The sequence below is a fragment of the Vulpes vulpes genome, chromosome 15 (assembly GCF_048418805.1).
Source record: "Vulpes vulpes isolate BD-2025 chromosome 15, VulVul3, whole genome shotgun sequence".
In the NCBI taxonomy this organism is placed as follows: Eukaryota; Metazoa; Chordata; class Mammalia; order Carnivora; family Canidae; genus Vulpes; species Vulpes vulpes.
The window spans coordinates 45,607,304-45,627,647 of record NC_132794.1 but is presented as its reverse complement, the minus strand read 5'-3'; the positions used below and the strand labels follow the sequence as shown (position 1 = coordinate 45,627,647).

The 20,344-nt window shown below is 35.3% G+C and overlaps 1 protein-coding gene across 1 annotated transcript in view; it reads right to left on the bottom strand.

Annotated features, from left to right (window-relative positions):
* FAM98B (family with sequence similarity 98 member B) overlaps positions 1-20,344 on the bottom strand; it is a 43,216-nt gene that overhangs the window by 16,054 nt on the left and 6,818 nt on the right. Inside the window, exons 2-6 of the mRNA XM_072738228.1 lie at positions 18,354-18,499; positions 17,129-17,263; positions 12,904-13,082; positions 9,672-9,752; positions 7,310-7,426 (exon numbers count right to left, since the gene is read on the bottom strand). Coding sequence (XP_072594329.1) covers positions 7,310-7,426; positions 9,672-9,752; positions 12,904-13,082; positions 17,129-17,263; positions 18,354-18,499 — 658 coding nt within the window. The remainder of the gene's footprint in view (positions 1-7,309; positions 7,427-9,671; positions 9,753-12,903; positions 13,083-17,128; positions 17,264-18,353; positions 18,500-20,344) is intronic.

Here is a 20,344-nt window from a genome sequence, read left to right as displayed (position 1 = left end):
TCATCCACAAAAAAAAGAGCTGAAACAAGGAGAATTAGAGAAATTGCAATCAATACCACCAAAATACAAAGGATAAGAGATTATCATTGAACAATTACATGCCAATAAATTAGACACTTATAATAAATCCCAAGAAACATACAATCTTTCAAGACTGAAATCCTGAAGAAATAGAAAATCTGAATAGGGGATGCCTGGGTGGCTCAGCAGTTAAGCGCATCTGCCTTTGGCTCAGGTTGTGATCCTGGAGTCCTGGGATCAAGTCCCACATCAGGCTCCCTGAATGGAGCCTGCTTCTCCTTCTGCCTTGTGTCTCTGCCCCTCTCTCTGTGTCTCTCATGAATAAATAAATAAAATACTTTTTTAAAAAAAAGAAAATCTGAATAGGATTATTAGCAATGGAATTCAGTCATTAAAATATTCCCAACAAAAAAAAAAATCCAGAACCAGAGTTTCACAGCTAAGTTCTACCAAACATGTAAAGAGTTAATAGCTATCCTTCTCAAATTATCCCATAAAATTGAAGAAGATGAAATGTTTCCATACTCATTTGAAAAGGCCACCACTACTCTGAAACCAAAGACAGTAACAAAAATAAATTACAGGCCAATATCTCTGATAAACATAGATGCAAAACTCAACAAATGATTAGCAAAACAAATTTAACAATACATTAAAAAGATTATACACCATAATCACGTCGGATTTATTCCACATATAAAAGTTTTTACATCTGCAATCAAATGTGAAACACATTAATGAAATGAAAGATAAAAGTCACATGATCAATCATTTCAATAGATGCAGAAAAAAATATCTAACAGAATTCAACATCCATTAATGATAAAAACTCAACAAAGTAGATCACATACCTCAACATAATAAAAGCCATATATGACAAACCTATTGTAAACATCATACTCAACAGTGAAAAGCTGGAAGTTTTTCCTCTCAGATCAGGAACAAAACAAGGATGCCTACTCTTGCCACTTACTTAACACAGTACTGGAAGTCCTAGCCACAGAGATTAGGCTAGGGGAAAAAAAGAAGGTTTCCAAACTGAAAAGAAAAAGCAAAACTGTTATGTGTAGATGACATGATACTATATACAGAAAACCCTAAAGACTCCACCAAAAAAACTATTAAAACGAACACATGAATTCAGTAAAGTTGCAGGATACAAAATTAATATACAGAAATCTGTTGTTTCTATATGCGAATAACAAACTATCTGAAAGAGCCATTAAGAAAACAATTCCATTTACAACTGCATTAAAAAAACAAAACAAAACCTAGGAATAATTTTGCCACGGAGGGGAAAAACCTGTACACTGAAAATTATAAGACACTGATGAAAGAACCTCAAGGCAACACAAATAAGTGGAAAGATATGCCATGCTCATGGATTAGAATAATTAATATTGTTAAAATGTCCATACTACCCAAAGTAATTTACAGATTCAATGCAAGTTCTATAAAAACACCAATGGCATTTTTCACAGACTCAGAATACTACTACTAAAATAATACTAAAAGTCATATGTAACCAGAAAAGATACCAAACAGCAAAAGCACTTGTGAGAAAGAACAAAGCTGGACTTGCACACTCCCTGATGATAAACTATGTACAAGCTATAGCAATCAAAACAGTATGGTACTAGCACAAAAAAACAGACACATAGATCACTTTAACACAATAGAAAGCCCAGAAATAAACCCATGCTTATATGGTCAATTAATATACAACAAAGGAGGGATCCCTGGGTGGCGCAGCGGTTTAGCGCCTGCCTTTGGCCCAGGGAGCAATCCTGGAGACCCGGGATCGAATTCCACGTCGGGCTCCCGGTGCAGGGAGCCTGCTTCTCCCTCTGCCTGTGTCTCTGCCTCTCTCTCTCTCTCTCTCTCCCTCTGTGACTATCATAAATAAAAAAATAAAAAAAAAACCTTTAAATAAATATATATATATATATATATATATACAACAAAGGAGGCAAGTATATTCAAGGGGGAAAGGGGAATCTCTTCGATAAATAGTGCTGGGAAAACTGGACAGCTATATGCATAAGAATGAACCTGGACTACCTTCTTACATCATATACAAAAATAAACTCAAAATGGGTTAAAGACTTAAAATAAGAACTGAAACCAATATTAAAATTCCTAGAAGAGAACAGTTAGCTATTTGGCATCAATCTTAGCAGTTTTTTTTTTTTGGATCTGTCTCCTCAGGCAAGGACAGCAAAAGCAAAAATAAACAAATGAGACATCAAAAAAGAAAGTCTTCACACAGCAAGGAAAACCAACAAAACTAAACAACAACCTACTGAATGTGAGAAGTGATTTGCAAACGAGATTACCAATAAGGGTTTTACGTCCAAAATATATAAAATATATAAAGAACTCATACAACTCAGGTTCATTGCAGAATTATTTACAATTACAATTATTTACAATAGCCAAGATATGGAAGCAACCTAATATCTCAGTGGACACTGATAGATGAATGGATACAAAAGATGTGGGAAGGTTGTCTGTGTGTATACACACATATATGCACAAATAATGGAATATTATTCAGCCATAAAAAAGAATGAAGTTGTCATTTGTAACAACATTGATGAATCTAGAGGGTATAATGCTAAGTGAAATAAGCCAGAGAAAGAGAAATACCCTTGGATTTCACTTATATGTGAAATCTAAAAAGCAAAATAGAGCTTTTCAATGTCTTGCTTTTAAATATGAACAACCAAGAACCATCATGCATTTGAAGAAAACCACCATAAGAAAGAAACTAAGAAAAACCAACCAAAAATTACCCTGGACGAAAGAGATCATTGAAGACAATTTTTTTTTTAATTTTTCATCTCTATTTAAGAAGATAATACATCCATTAACAAGGAAAAAATAGAAAAAAAGTGAAAACTCAAGAACCAAAAAGACTCCCTGGAAATTAAAAACTGATGGCAAAAACAAAGATTCAATATTAAAAACAAAATAAAATTGAGGACATTTCTAAGTGCAACAAAAAAGGAAAAGAGATGGTAAATGAGAGAAAAAAATAAAGCAACTTAAGTGGATCTATCCTGGATGTTCAAAATCTGACTAACAAGAATTGCAGAAAGAGAAAACAAAGAAAACAAAAGGGAAGAAATTAATGAAGAAAAATATAAAAGCTAAGAGTCTAACAGATTCAAAGGTCCACTTAGTATTTAGCACAATAAATGGAAGACAACCCATACCAACACTTACTATGAAATTTCAGAACTCCAAGACTAGAGAAAAGAGTCCAAAAGTTTCCAAAGAAAAATTAAAAGTCATCTAAAAGGATACAGAAGGACATTAGGTTTCTCACCAGCAGTACTAAACACTAGAAAACAATGAAATGATACCTTCAGTATTCTTAGGGGAAAATATTTTCAACCTAGATTTTTATATTTACCCACACTATCAATCAAATATGGCAGCAGAATAAACATATTTTCAGAATATAAGGATTCAGAAAAATCATCTCCTATGCACCTTTTATTGGGAAGTTACTTATGGATTTACTATAGAAGAACGAGGGAATAAAGAATGAAAAAGGTTGTCACCAGATGAGAGAAATAGTGTAAGAGCCAAGGATGGCCATGCAAAAAGCCTAAAATTGCAATAGGGGAGTATTATCTTTTGGAAGGGAAAGTATAGAGAAAATGGAAGACTCATGAGAATATCTGATTTTAAAAAATATATTAAGAAAAAAGCAGCAGGAGTATAGAAATACAGAAATACAATGCAAGTAAAAGCAAAATCCAACTGAAGGAAGATGAGATACCTGGTAAAATAAAAAACAGCTTCCCAGAGATGTCAATATCCTAATCCCTAGGACCTGGGAATATGTTACCTTACAGATATCAATGTGATTAACTTAAGGATCTTGAGGTGGAAAGATTATTCTGTATTATCTGAGTAGGCCCAGTATAATCACAGGAATATTTATAAGAAAGAGACAAAAGGTGATAAGAAAATGGAAGAAGAGAAAGAGACAAAGAATGGACAATCTGACACTAGTTTGAAGATAAGAAGATGAGGTCAAGAGTCTAGGTACGCAGGTGGCATTTGGAAGACAGGAAATACAAAGGAAATAGATTCTCCTCTGAAGCATCTGGGAAATACAAAGGAAACAGATTCTCCTCTGAAGCATCTGGGAGAATGCAACCTTGCTAATACCTTCATTTTAGGACTTCTGATCTCAAGAACTGTAAGAGAATAAATATTTATTATTTAACCCACTACTAAGTGTATGCTAATTTGTTACAACAGCCATAGGAAACCAATACAAGACACCACCACATGGAGACAGAGACCACATAAGAACCAAGAAGACAACCAAAGCACCATCGCAATCAGCAGAACTGAGACATACAAGACAACCATCTTGAATATTCCAGCCCAGTCCAAGTATCAGCTGAATGAAGCTGCACAAGTGACCCCAGCAAATACAACGTGGGCAGAACTCTCCGGTCAATATAAAAATATGATGATGATGATGATGATGATGATAAGATGATACCTGAGACAAAGAGGCACCAGATTTACTCTCCCACCTGAAACAACTAGAAAAGTGGACAACCCATGTGAACCAGTGATTTTCAGACGCTGGATATCAAGGAGCACAAAACAGTAATCTCTGAAACAGGGAAAGCAAATGTGGTGAGCCCTATAATTGTCCCAGCTTACTGTTTGGAGAGTTTCTAGACTATGATGAAGAGTGGAGCAGGGTACCCAAACAAGGTCTGCGTACAGACTAAAGCCATAAGATGGGAGTGAGGAGAGATGGCTCTCTAGCAAGCTATATATAAAGAGATTCATTATTTGGGAATGCCCCCAGCTTCCAACCTCCTCTTCAACTAGAACACAGTCCATAGCCTTAAGACACTTTTTTTTTTAAATTATTTTTTATTGGTGTTCAATTTACCAACATACAGAAAAACACCCAGTGCTCATCCCGTCAAGTGTCCACCGCAGTGCCCGTCACCCATTCCCCTCCAACACCCGCCCTCCTCCCCTTCCACCACCCCTAGTTCGTTTCCCCGAGTTAGGAGTCTTTATGTTCTGTCTCCCTTCCTGATATTTCCCAACATTTCTTTTCCCTTCCTTTATATTCCCTTTCACTATTATTTATATTCCCCAAATGAATGAGAACATACACTGTTTGTCCTTCTCCGATTGACTTATTTCACTCAGCATAATACCCTCCAGTTCCATCCACATTGAAGCAAATGGTGGGTATTTGTCGTTTCTAATGGCTGAGTAATATTCCATTGTATACATAGACCACATCTTCTTTATCCATTCATCTTTCGATGGACACCGAGGCTCCTTCCACAGTTTGGCTATTGTGGACATTGCTGCTAGAAACATTGGGGTGCAGGTGTCCTGGTGTTTCACTGCATCTGTGTCTTTGGGGTAAAGCCCCAACAGTGCAATTGCTGGGTCGTAGGGCAGGTCTATTTTTAACTCTTTGAGGAACCTCCACACAGTTTTCCAGAGTGGCTGCACCAGTTCACATTCCCACCAACACTGTAAGAGGCTTCCCTTTTCTCCGCATCCTCTCCAACATTTGTGGCTTCCTGCCTTGTTAATTTTCCCCATTCTCACTGGTGTGAGGTGGTATCTCATTGTGGTTTTGATTTGTATTTCCCTGATGGCAAGTGATGCAGAGCATTTTCTCATGTGCATGTTGGCCATGTCCATGTCTTCCTCTGTGAGATTTCTCTTCATGTCTTTTGCCCATTTCATGATTGGATTGTTTGTTTCTTTGGTGTTGAGTTTAATAAGTTCTTTATAGATTTTGGAAACTAGCCCTTTATCTGATATGTCATTTGCAAATATCTTCTCCCGTTCTGTAGGTTGTCTTTTAGTTTTGTTGACTGTATCCTTTGCTGTGCAAAAACTTCTTATCTTGATGAAGTCCCAATAGTTCATTTTTGCTTTTGTTTCTTTGGCCTTCGTGGATGTATCTTGCAAGAAGTTACTGTGGCCGAGTTCAAAAAGGGTGTTGCTTGTGTTCTCTTCTATGATTTTGATGGACTCTTGTCTCATATTTAGATCTCTCATCCATTTTGAGTTTATCTTTGTGTATGGTGCAAGAGAGTGGTCCAGTTTCATTCTTCTGCATGTGGATGTCCAATTTTCCCAGCACCATTTATTGAAGAGACTGTCTTTCTTCCAATGGATAGTCTTTCCTCCTTTATCGAATATTAGATGACCATAAAGTTCAGGGTCCACTTCTGGGTTCTCTATTCTGTTCCATTGATCTATGTGTCTGTTTTTGTGCCAGTACCACACTGTCTTGATGACCACAGCTTTGTAGTACAACCTGAAATCTGGCATTGTGATGCCCCCAGCTATGGTTTTCTTTTTTAAAATTCCCCTGGCTATTCGGGGTCTTTTCTGATTCCACACAAATCTTAAAATAATTTGTTCTAACTCTCTGAAGAAAGTCCATGGTATTTTGATAGGGATTGCATTAAACGTGTAAATTGCCCTGGGTAACATTGACATTTTTACAATATTAATTCTGCCAATCCATGAGCATGGAATATTTTTCCATCTCTTTGTGTCTTCCTCAATTTCTTTCAGAAGTGTTCTATAGTTTTTAGGGTATAGATCTTTTACCTCTTTGGTTAGGTTTATTCCTAGGTATCTTATGCTTTTGGGTGCAATTGTAAATGGGATTGACTCCTTAATTTCTCTTTCTTCAGTCTCATTGTTAGTGTATAGAAATGCCATTGATTTCTGGGCATTGATTTTGTATCCTGCCACGCTACCAAATTGCTGTATGAGTTCTAGCAATCTTGGGGTGGAGGCTTTTGGGTTTTCTATGTAGAGTATCATGTCATCGGTGAAGAGGGAGGGTTTGACTTCTTCTTTGCCAATTTGAATGCCTTTAATGCCTTAAGACACTTTTAAGAAGACTTGTTTTGGCATCAGTACTACTTGTGCCTATTCCAAAATTCTGCTGTCTTGACCAGTTGCTTACTATATCTGTCTCATATGATGCCCCTTCTTTATGCATATTATTGCACAACTCACACCATCTATGAGTTTTAAATAAATGTGAAAGATCTGGAGAAAAATTAAGATATCTGCAGAGAGGAATTTACAAAAGACTAGGATCATTAGATAAGACTGCTAGTTGGCCTGGGCATGTGCTTCAGACAGAACGGTTAAGTGCAAATACGGCACAGTTCTATAATAACAGACAAGACAGCCTGAAGAGCTGTCACAGAGTACCACCTACAGGACACAACTGGGAAAACAGTCTTACCTTTGCTCTATCAGACCAACCGAAGGACTGCACTGTCACATCTAACCGTTTCATTAGCATCCGCCGGCGGCACTCATACTCACAGGAAAGAGCATCATTGATTCTTTCTAGTTGTTCCTAAAGAATTCAAAAACAAAAATCATAAGCTTTACACTCTTCCTTTATGCGCAGAAAAGAAATTTAAAAACGATGGTCAACCTTTTCCGCAACGGGCTTGCTGCCAGAACACAGGTGTCATGAAAACCACCACTAAACCTAAACCAAAATGGGAAAGGAAAAGACTCACATCAACATCGTCGTCATTGGACATGTAGATTCAGGCAAGTCTACCACTACTGGCCATGTGATCTACAAATGAGGTGGGATCGACAAAATAATATCGAAAAATTTGAGAAGGAGGCTGCTGAGATGGGAAAAGGCTCCTTCAAGTATGCCTGGGTCTTGGATAAACTGAAAGCTAAATGTGAACGTGGTATCACCACTGATATCTCCCTGTGGAAATTGGAGACCAGCAAGTATTATGTGACCACCATTGATGCCCCAGGACACAGAGACTTTATCAAAAACATGATTACAGGCACATCTCAGGCTGACTGTGCTGTCCTGATTGTTGCTGCTGATGTTGGTGAATTTGAAGCAGGTATCTCCAAGAATAGGCAGATCCGTGAGCATGCCCTTCTGGCTTACACACTGGGTATAAAACAACTAACTGTTGGCATTAACAAAATGGATTCCACTGAACCACCCTACAGCCAGAAGAGATATGAGGAAATCGTTAAGTCAGCACCTACATTAAGAAAATTGGCTACAACCCCAACACAGTAGCATTTGTGCCAATTTCTGATTGGAATGGTGACAACATGCTGGAGCCAAGTGCTAACATGCCTTGGTTCAAGGGACACCAACTCATCCAACTGATAAGCCCTTGCGTCTGCCTCTCCAGGACGTCTATAAAACTGGTGGTATTGGTACTGTTCCAGTGGGTCGAGTGGAGACTGGTGTTTTTAAGCCTGGCATGGTGGTCACCTTTGCTCCAGTCAATGTTACAACTGAAGTAAAGTCTGTTGAAATGCACATGAAGCTTTGAGTGAGGCTCTTCTTGGGGACAATGTGGGCTTCAATGTCAAGAACGTATCTGTCAAAGACGTTCATCGTGGCAATGTGGCTGGTGACAGCAAAATGACCCACCAATGGAAACAGCTGGCTTCATGGCTCAGGTAATTATGCTGAACCATCCAGGCCAAATCAATGCTGGATATACACCTGTGCTGGATTGTCACACAGCTCACATTGCTTGCAAGTTTGCTGAGCTGAAGGAGAAGATAGATCGTCATTCTGGAAAAAAGCTGGAAGATGGTCCCAAGTTCTTGAAATCTAGGGATGCTGCCATCATTGACATGGTTCTGGCAAACCTATGTGTGTTGAGAGCTTCTCTGACCATCCTCCTCTGGGCTATTTTGTGACATGAGACAGACGGTTGCTGTGGGTGTCATCAAAGCAGTGGACAAGAAGGCAGCTGGAGCGGGCAAAGTCACCAAATCTGCCCAGAAAGCTCAGAAGGCTAAATGAATACTATCTCTAATACCTGCCACCCCAGTCTTAATCAGTGGTAGAAGAATGGTCTCAGAACTGTTTGTGTCAATTGGCCATTTAAGTTTAATAGTAAAAGACTGGTTAATGATCACAATGCATCGTAAAACCTTCAGAAGAAAAGGAAAATACTTTGTGGACCATTTGTCTTTTTTGAGCGTGTGTGGCAGTTTTAAGATATTAGTTTTTAAAATCAGTAGTTTTTAATGGAAACAACTTGACCAAAAATCTGTCACACAATTTTGAGACCTATTAAAACAAAAGTTTAATGAGAAAAAAAAAAAAAAAACCTGTGGTCAACACTTCCTACTGATTCAAAAGATATTGTTGTACATGGTGACCACTTCCTGATCCCATGAGACTTTATGGTAAAATTTTTTAAATAATAAAGAGTATCTGATAGGACATTTATGATATTCAGAAGACAGTAAACATATTAATTAAATTCTACAACTAGGAGCATTTACGTCATCTTTAATCAAGCAAGTAAGTAAAACATCTACTTGCTAAATGGTCTGAACTAATAAGGAAAGAAAATGCCCCATTCTACCTTGGCTTTGAACAACTACCCTTTTCAAATCACAACTAGACTAACATATTAGGTGCTATACATACTCTTGGCCGACCTATTACTTTCTATGCTATCAATCCATTTTAATTCTCCAAAATAATAAATGCATGCCACTTATTGTAAAATCTAGGTGTCCACTAATAAAATTAAGCCATATTCACTAATTTAATTACAGAAAACTAATAAAGGGAGAGAATTTACCGCTTGTTCCAGATTTAAATCAATTTTCAGCAGTGGTTTTCCCACATGATTTTTCTGGACTTTTGAGAGAATATCTTTCACCTAAAAGTAAATATAGAAGATTGTGAAAATGTATATATCTAATTAAAATAATCTTATTCTTTCTTAACATGTTGTTTTGAATGCTAAAGAGTAAATGAAATGAAATGTTAAAGTGAAATAACTGAAATATACCTTCACATGCCAGGAAAGAATATCACCACAATGAAGAGTATCTTTTTCAAAGAAGCATTAGCTATATGAATTCAAACTATAGCACACCTTTTCCAGAGTAAGAAATAATGTACACAGACGAGTACAGAAAGTAGTTACTGAAAGGTTTTACTATGAAAATCTGTACGGACTTATGTAAAATAATTTTGGGAATTTCTCCTTGAAATAGCACACTCTTATCCACACTCTTATACACATTCCAATTCTAAGCATTCTGATTCCACTGTTCAGCAAGACAACAGGAAAGCAAGCCCTCTAAATTATAGTCACCACATACACATTTCATTACTTTTCCAAAGCCACTAATTTGAATTACTGCGAACACTTTTATTTTAGTGAAGAAGATATTAGACATTTGTCTTTGCTTTCACGATATCAGCCATTCCAATAACAGTAATTTATCCTGAAGAAAACGACTGAGAAATGATAGCCTAAGTTGGGCTCACCCTCCTAACAGAAGTAACTTGATTATCTAAAGAAACAATTTCAAAGCCAAATGGCCTATCTATCGTTTCTTAGTTATAAGGTAACTAGGGAAAATAATCAAGAGATTTTTGAGGAACATGAAGCTAAATAGTCAGGAGCACTCTTTAAGAATTAAAAATTGTGACCACAGGGACGCCTGGGTGGCTCAGCGGTTTTAAGCATCTGCCTTTGGCCCAGGGCATGATCCCAGGATCGAGTCCCACATGCAGCTCCCCACAGGGAGCCTGCTTCTCCCCCTACCTGTGTCTCTGCCTCTCCTTCTGTGTCTCTCATGAATAAATAAATAAAATCTTAAAAAAAAAAAAAAAAAAACTGTGACCACAAAATTAGCTTAGAAACTGGTGGTGGTGATGGCGAGTGACTATAAATGTGCACAAGGTTTCTTTTGAGGGTGATGGAAATGTTCTAAAATTCAATTTGGATGATGGCTGTACTCTCTAAATATACTAAATATAATTTAAAAATACTAAAATTTATCTATTTTGTGTGTGAATTTTATGATATGTGAACTTTATCTTCAGAAAGCTGTATATATTTTTTTAATTAGCTTGGAAAGAACTCCTGCAAATGATGGTCCAAAGCTTAAGTTTTATTACTTTCGTGGCCAAGTCAGCCTGTTCGACAATGATACAATTCTCACATATTGTTATTATTTTAAGATATTCAATTTCTGTAGATTTCCCAACTATTGTACATACCTCCAATTTTGATCATTTCATATATTACTAAAAGTATGAGTAGTAACCCCTCACTCAAGAGGGATTCTGAAGGCATACTTACAGTTTCTTACACATAATCGCATCCAGCTCCATTCCCAGGATTTCAACATTGGACAAGTTTTAGTAAGTTTGAGAATTAAACTCAAATAGAGAAGGCTAAAGGCACAGACTCTGGAGGTTGCCTATGTTCAAATCTCAAGTCTACCACTACTACTCCAAAACATACTTGTCCCATTTATTAAATCTTTCAGTTCCTCAGTCTCCTCATACGTCTGTTGTAGATAATGGTAGTAACTACCTAATCATACATAAATATATATGATGGAAGAATTAAAAGTTATTACATATAAATATTTAGAACAGCAAATACCATATGTCTGCCACTAATATTACTATAATTACATTAGATTCACATTTGAACACCTTCAAGTTAAAAAATAATTTTCTTCCCAAATGATGACAAAGTGTATTCTGAACACATCACATGTACAATAAGGAAATTTCTTCTTTTGATAGGAACTGAATGGAGAAAAAAAATCTTTTTAGGTAAGTATTTGGCCACAATGACCATAGTAACAACTATCTTATAATTAACCTGCCAGCATTTGAACACAGGCATTATGGCCTACTTCAGGTAGGCAAACAAGAGGTTTGGAGATATTTTTAATACTGAGACCCATAAAAGGGAAAAGCCTCTTTGGGATCAATATATAGAAGCACTTGAAGATTAGAAAGAGCCTAGAAATCTGTCTTAATTTGAAATTACCCCACACAATTTAGCCAATCCCAGATCATTCTTAATCCAGACAAAAAGAGAAAATAAGTACTGAAGAGAAACTTGTTAATTCCAGAACAATGTTTTTGGGCAATTCACAGAATTTTTCTTTGGTCTGCAGGTTCCACAAAAAGAAAAAATGTTTTTTAAACTGTGTTTTCATTTTAATGATACCAAAATTCTCTTATGTTCAATGAAGACAAAGCTTTTTATTTTTCAGTTCACAAATTATCAAAGCACAAGTATTTTATTCAAGGATTTTGTATAACACAGCATGTCTAAAAATGGCTTTTAGTACATATTCTTAAGAGCAAGAATGTTTTCCTTTAAAATGAATCCTGTATTATTCTCCTAGAGGACTCCTAGGAACCAGGCTGAATTTGGTGTGCAAGAGTAGCATTCTCTCTAATTTATTAGTGGCTCAACAGGCAAGAAGGGTAGTTTGAGAACTAAAGAGAAAATTTCAAAAAGTTTAATGTATACAGTTTGTGGTTGTTTCTAACTACAGCAGGGTACTCATTCATTCATTCTCTAAACAACGAACACTTACTAAACACCTATCCACTAGAAACTGTGCTTGCTCACTTCCAAAGACAGCCATATTACAATTCTATTAACAATATTCTTTTTTTTTTAACAATACTCTTTTCTCAAAAATAGTTTGCCTTTGACTTTGAAGATTACTCTACTTCTTTCATTATACTACAGTAGAACTTTATTTAGGAAAGGGATCCTTTAACTTGCAAAGTGATTTCTATCAAAGAAAACTCAAAAAAGTCTAAGGGCCCTCACTCATTAAGATCAGATTCCTGAACATTAGCTATATGCAAATTAAGTCACATGCATATTAATTCAAAATCCAAAATTTGGTTAACAGAAGATAAAGTTCTCTTGAAATGGAATGTACCTTAAAGGAAATATTTTCATTTTTAATACAATATTTATTTATATGTTAGTATTTAATTCCATTTTGAGGAAACAAAAAAAACAAATACAGTACCTTTGATTCCACTTGGTTTAGCATAAGCGGAATGTCAGAAGTTGCTGACTTGGGTACACCAAGAGTATCACAGATAGCTTGAACTTCTTGATAAATTTCACTGTTTTTATCTAATTGAGAATTTTTACGTTTCTTATTCTGCAGTATCTGTGAAGCTTGAAGCTCTGTACTTAAAAATACTATGATAAAAAAGGGAAAAATAAAATGTTAAAATATACAAGAACTTAAAAATCCACTTTTAGGTATATATCCAAAGGACTTGAAATCAGGATCTCAAAGAGATTTGCACTGCTATCCCTTTGTAGTAGGACATAGTGCCCTTCAACAGATGAAGAAAATGTGGTATATACACACAATGGAGTATTATTCCGCCTTAAAAAAGGAAACCCAGCCGTGACTACATGGATGCACCTGGAAGACATTATGCAAAGTAAAATAAGCCAAACACAGAAGGCCAAATACTATGTGATATCACTTTTATGAGGAGCCTAACACAGTCAAACTCACAAAGCACAGAGGAGAATGGTGGTTTTCAGGGGCTGGGGGAAGGGAAAAACTGAAGTTATCAAATATAAATGTTTACAAAACTGGTGACATTTTAATAAGGTCTCAAAATCAGAGGGACCTGGGAAAGTACTCATAAGCAAAGTCTGATACATTTTGGTCAGTGGTCTCAGGGACCTGAGATCAAGCCCCCCCTCAAGTTCCCCACTCAGCAGGGAGTCTGCTTCTCTCCCTCTGCCCTTCTACCTGTGCTTTCTATCTCTCTAAAAATAAATAAATAAAGTCTTTCAAAAAATTTTTCCGGCAGCCTTGGGTGGCTCAGCGGTTTAGCACCGCCTTCAGCCCAGGGCGTGATCCTGGAGACCCGGGGATCGAGTCCCATATCAGGTTCCTTGCATGGAGCCTGCTTCTTTCTCTCTCTGCCTGTGTCTCTGCCTCTCTGTCTCTCTCATGAATAAATAAATAAAATCTTTAAAAAAAAAAAATTAACTTTCACTGTAGTAGTTAAAATACTAGATTTTGTTTAGGTTCCCTGCATGGAGCCTGCTTCTCCCTCTGCCTGTGTCTCTGCCTCTCTCTCTCTCATGAATAAATAAATAAAATCTTTAAAAAAAAAAAAATTAACTTTTACTGTAGTAGTTACAATACTAGATTTTGTTTTTGTTTAAAGTTATAAATGCGGGAACCCTGGGTGGCGCAGCGGTTTAGCGCCTGCCTTTGGCCCAGGGTGCGATCCTGGATACCCGGGATCGAATCCCACGTCAGGCTCCTGGTACATGGAGCCTGCTTCTCCCTCTGCCTATGTTTCTGCCTCTCTCTCTATCTCTCTCTCTCTCTCTCTCTCTCTGTGTGACTATCATAAATAAATAAAAATTTAAAAAAATAAAAATAAAGTTATAAATGCACACTACAAACATCCTACAACACAGCAGTTTCAACGTCAGCTGAGAAGTATCATCTAAAATTACAGACATACCTTGTTTTATTGCATTTCACTTTACTACACAGATAAATGCGTTTTGTACTAACTGGAAGGTCTGTGGCAACCCAGTGTTGAGCAAGTCTATCAGTACTATTTTTCCAACATTTGCTCATTTCATATCTCTGTGTCACATTTTGGTAATTCTTGAAGGGGACTGAAACTGCTGCTCCAGGGAACACACAAAGAAGAAAAGTGAAACAGCCTTACTGCTGTATGGAGAAAGTCTGAGTGGTCTGAATAGAAGACCAAACCAGTCACAACATTCCTTAAACCAATCTAATCCAGAGCAAGGCCCTAACTCAATTCTATGATGGCTCGCAAAGGTGAGGAAGCTACAGAAGAAAAGTTTGACACTAGCAGAAGTTGGTTCATGGGTTTAAGTAAAAAATAGTATTCTGTCATTTTATTTTTGTAACTTTTTAACTCTGATGAATACTGTACATCTTTTCATGCTTATTAGCAACTCTTTTAAAACTTTTTCTATAGAGTGCCAGTTCATTTCTTTTGTGCTGTACAGATTTTTCCAGTGAGTTTTTATCTTTTTCTTCTTGATTTATAAAAGCTCTTCACATAGTAAGGACTTGGGCCTTTTTTCTTTATACATGTTGCAAACAAGTCCAAGAAAAATATCAAGAGGCTTCTTATAGCAGTATGTTTTAAAAAGAGTCAAACTCAAGATAAAGATGGAAGAGATGGTGGTAAGACTATGAACTGGTATAAGATCTCTGGAGCAAAGTATGGCAACACACAACAAGACTTTATTTTTAAATGTTCAAAATCTTTAAGTAAAAGTAACCCCCCACAAAGAGATGAAAAATGAATTAAAAATAGCAAAGAATCTATTTTATAAAAATGTTATGTCTACAGCATTATGTAGCCAATTTAAATTATTTTTTAAAAAAAATATTAAGCGACAGGGAAATGCTCACAACACATTAAATGGGAACAAAGGAAGAGAAGAATGGGAGAAGATATTTGCAAATGACATATACAAAAAAGGAAGAGAAGGAATTGCATCTATGATAGACTTTCAGTTTTACTTAAATGTATGTGTATAATGGAAAAAGAGAAGAAAAAAATACACCAAGAAGTTATTAATGAATCTCTCTGGGGAATGAGATTATCAATGATTTTCTTCTTTACAACTCTCTACTTTGTAAGATTTCTATGATGAGTATATAATTTCTTTTTTTTTTTTTAATTTTTTTTTTTATTTATTTATGATAGTCACAGAGAGAGAGAGAGAGAGGCAGAGACATAGGCAGAGGGAGAAGCTGGCTCCATGCACCGGGAGCCTGATGTGGGATTCGATCCCGGGTCTCCAGGATCACGCCCTGGGCCAAAGGCAAGCGCCAAACCACTGCGCCACCCAGGGATCCCTATAATTTCTTAATATGTAAAATTTACCATTCTATTTGTAAGCATACAGTAGCATTAAGTACATTTGCACTGTTGTGAAACCATCACCACAACCCAACTCCAGAACATTTTTATCTTCCCTGATACTGTACCCATTTAACACTAATTCCATACTTTGCCCCACCTTTCAGGCATGTATTTTCATAATCAGAAAAATCTGTAACAATTTCTCTTATAGTTCCTCTTTACTTTTACTTGAACCAAAACTTGCATTGCTATTATTGCTCAGATTTTTAGCAGATAATATAAAAAGGGAAACACAATGGAATACACAGTTCTCACTAACAGCATACAAGTTCCTCTAGGCCACTGCTTATTAGCTTCCTTTCTATCCCAATGTATTTAAGGGTTACTGTGACCTCTCATTATTAACAATGGTTTACTAAATCAGTGACTCATACTAAATGAAAGATGGGGAAACAGTATAAGAAATGGGGGAATAGGGGCACATAATTTTTATTCCCAATACCCAAAAGGTAATTCAAATGTCAACACTACAATCGCTAGCACTAAACACTTATGATTTCTGTACCAACAAAACAAACATTACTAACACTACATCCTACAAGGAATATTTCACATGGATCTTTTTATAAATGGCACAGCTTAAAATAACAGAATCTTCAATAATAGAAGACACTAGAAAAATTCTTTCAAACGGCCATTGTCTGAAGAACTTTCAAAATAGCATGAAATTAAACTGAATTTAAAAAATTAAAGGACACCAATACAAATAGATATATTATTTATGGTAATTGTTTAGATATAAGGTAATTTATACTCCAAACTCACCAGTGACAAAAACAGGTCACACTCACTAAAATTCAAATAGCCAGAGAATACAATTTTTTAAAAAATGATATAACCCTAGTGCCTAAAGCAGTTTCTAGTACAATAATCAATGATCAGTAAATATTTTTGAACCAATGGTCATTCAATGCCTATCACTAAAAACAAAATCATCTACTTAGCTACCTAGTTTCAGAGAGTTTTAAGAATAAATAGGACTCTGACCAACTTAAGTAATATAATCATAAATGCTGAAAGATGAATTACATGAAGGAAAAATAACTAAAATAATATATAAATCACAAACACAGGGCATTCTATATTGGCCAAATAAATCCTAAGTGTTAGAAATCTTAGCACATTACAAATGTCTATATAAGTATCTCTAAGTCAGCTTCATATTTTAAGTCAAATGTTAAAACCTTTAACATAAAAATTTCTAAAGCTATCACTAATGAAATTTCATAAATCCTGAAAATAACAAAAACCACATCAAACATGAGTTTAAATATCCAAAGAAAGATAACTTACATAGAAGCTTCAAACAGTCATCCTTCTTTTTTAAACGGTCTTTAATATCTCCTGATACGAGTACGGAATACGGACATGCCATTTCTTTTAAAAACCCACTTATCTCAAGCTGGAAGCTTTCTAGATCATCTCTCCCTTTAAAGAAAAATCATAAAAGACTTAATGAGTATTTACCATGTTATATGAAACTGTAAAATTTACTACTAGTTGATTTTACATTCAATTATAAATTTTCAGTTTGATACTAAATCCTTACAAGTGTGACCCTAACCCTTAAGTAATCAATTTCTACGTAAATAAAGTAACACTTAAATTTAAGAACTTAAGTATCTAATTATGAGATAAGTATTTTTATATCTCAATCCCTGTTAACTATTTTCCAATGGACTTTCCACAAAATCAGATAAACTGGAAATATTTTGTTAGTAACTGAAATACCAAAAACGTTACTACAGCTATAATTAATTGGCTTCAGAGCAAACGATCTTTCTATTGTATTTCTTATAGATTCAGATAATAAATACAATCATCTAATTAAGCCTCACTGCTTATCTTTCTTTCATAATCTAATTATGTAGGAATTTGTGCCACATGTTTTAAATTCAGCTAATTTTACTTTGCTTCAAGTGAATTCTATTGGATGTGACAGAAAAGAAAATAATTTAAAACTAAGGATAGCTTCAGAAGGGAAGGTTACTTTGCACCCTATCAAATGCTCAATAATTTTTTATTTTTCATTTTAGTTCATCTCAAATTCCACCAATTGAAAACCCACAAGGACTCCTGTTACAAAGACAGTAATGAATTAAATAAACATTTCTTAGCACAGGAGTTTGTTTTTTTTTTTTTTTTTAATAGTATTCCTATGCGAACCCATGTCCTGAGTTACAGGCTTACAAATACAACTTAAATTACTTTAAAAAAGCAAAACCTTAATTTAAAATAAGCAGTATTCAAAAATTAAACTTTTTAAATAATCAAATTCAGACTCTACTTTTTCTACCATAAGCATTGTTTATAATCTTATGTAAATTTAAGAACCAATTTGAATATAAAATTTAATCCAAAGATATTTATTATCACATGCGGCAGTTCTTAAAAATATTAATGATTTTTCTTTGTAGAAACTTTGTAGATAAAACTATAAATAAAAAAAAACTATAAATCATAAGCTACCATTTCACTTTACTATTACACAAAAGTAAGTAAAACATAATGGCAATACCAGCTGAAGTGATACTTTCTTCCAAGTTGCACAATGATTTAATCTGAGAGCCTAACCAAACACAGAGCTCTGAAAATTCAGGTGAAGATAGTCCACCCTCTGCAGCCTTGGCAAGGGCTTGCTCTTCTAACAGTGGTCCCTTATACCTAGAAAGGAAGACATAAAAGGTTAAAAAAAAACCTGATAGTACTCTATATATATCAAAGCCTGCTGCCTATTTTTGTAAATAAACGTTTTGCAAAACATAGCCAAAAAATATATCCATTCAGACTGTCTCTGGCCGCTTTCACAATGCAATTGCAGAGTTGATAATATGGTCAGCAAAGCCTAAAATTTTTACTATTGGGTCTATTACAGACATGTTTTGCCAATTTCTGCCCTATTTAATTGACATTTGGCTTTTTTCTTACATTTTATCATTTCTTAGTAAAATTATCAATTTTAAGATAAATATTACAACACTAAGTCAAATAAAGCAGAGTCTAATAACCATATACAAGTTATAAGAAACTGAAAAAAATTTAGCAAAAGAATAGATGTAAATTTTATTTTTTTTTAATTTTATTTTTTTTATAATTTCTTATTTATTCAATGATAGTCACAGAGAGAGAGAGAGAGAGGCAGAGACACAGGTGGAGGGAGAAGCAGGCTCCATGCACCAGGAGCCCGATGTGGGACTAGATCCCGGGTCTCCAGGATCGCGCCCTGGGCCAAAGGCAGGCGCCAAACCGCTGCGCCACCCAGGGATCCCTAGATGTAAATTTTAAATTAAAGCTGAAAAGGACCTATAAGATCATTTTAATCTAAACCATTTATAATTTTATCCTTTTAAACACTGCTACAAAATATATTTGAATAGAACCTTCAATTTTCTACAATTCATTGAGTTATATACTCAATTTTCTACTCAGTTATATACTGTTTTCTACTTTTATTATTCTTCCTGAAACTGAACTTTATTTTTTTAACATTATAAACTTTTAGATTTTAACATATTTGATAGATTTTAACCCATTGGCAGTTATTTTTTCTTTTGATACTTAAATTGTCCTACCTCTGCTTGTTGGGAACACATTCATGTTGGCCAAGGAATCCTTTGTTACCTGTATTCTATGAGTACTTTCCTTGCTTTCTATGACAAGATGTTCCTGCCTTATACCTAGAATTGGCTATTTCTCCAAAAAGCACTGATTCTTTTTAATGGTACTTAGAATAAACAATCTGGTACTAAAGAGGAGTTACTGTGTGTATATCTTTTTAAGAGAAATGGTATTATGAGTTCATAATATTTCTAATTCAAATTTTAAATTGTAGGATATTTACTTATTTGTCTTACATTTTTATTTTCCCTTAGAATGAAAACTGTTTTCTAATGACATTTACAGAATCTCAGTATATATAAAAATAGATATAAATTACAGATAGCTTCAGAATGGGAAAACCAGAATTATTAACAAATTGCTGAAAACAATTTTTCCTTTTTATCATTAGAACATATATTAGAACACCCAGGGGATCCCTGGGTGGCTCAGTGGTTTGGCGCCTGCCTTTGGGCCGGGGCGTGATCCTGGAGTCCCAGGATGAGTCCCAGGATCGAGTCCCACATTGGACTCCCTGCGTGGAGCCTGCTTCTCCTCGGTCTGTGCCTCTGCCTCTCTCTCTCTCTCTCTCTCTCTCTCTCTCTCTCTCCTCTGTCTGTGTCTCTGCCTATCTCTCTTTCTCTGTGTATCTCTCATGAATGAATAAATAAAATCTTAAAAAAAAAAAAAAAAAAGAATATATTCCAGTAAGGATGTGTCAAAAAACAATTCCTTTCTATGTGATGAAACTACCTATTCAATATACTGATAAACATTTCATTTTGCTTTCAACTTTTAGTAATTTATCTCTGTCTTGATTTCATTTTATTTAATTTTGCTTTATAATTATGTAAAATATTCACATTGTTTTAAAGTCTAATTTACCAAACAAGGTACATTCAAAATAATTTA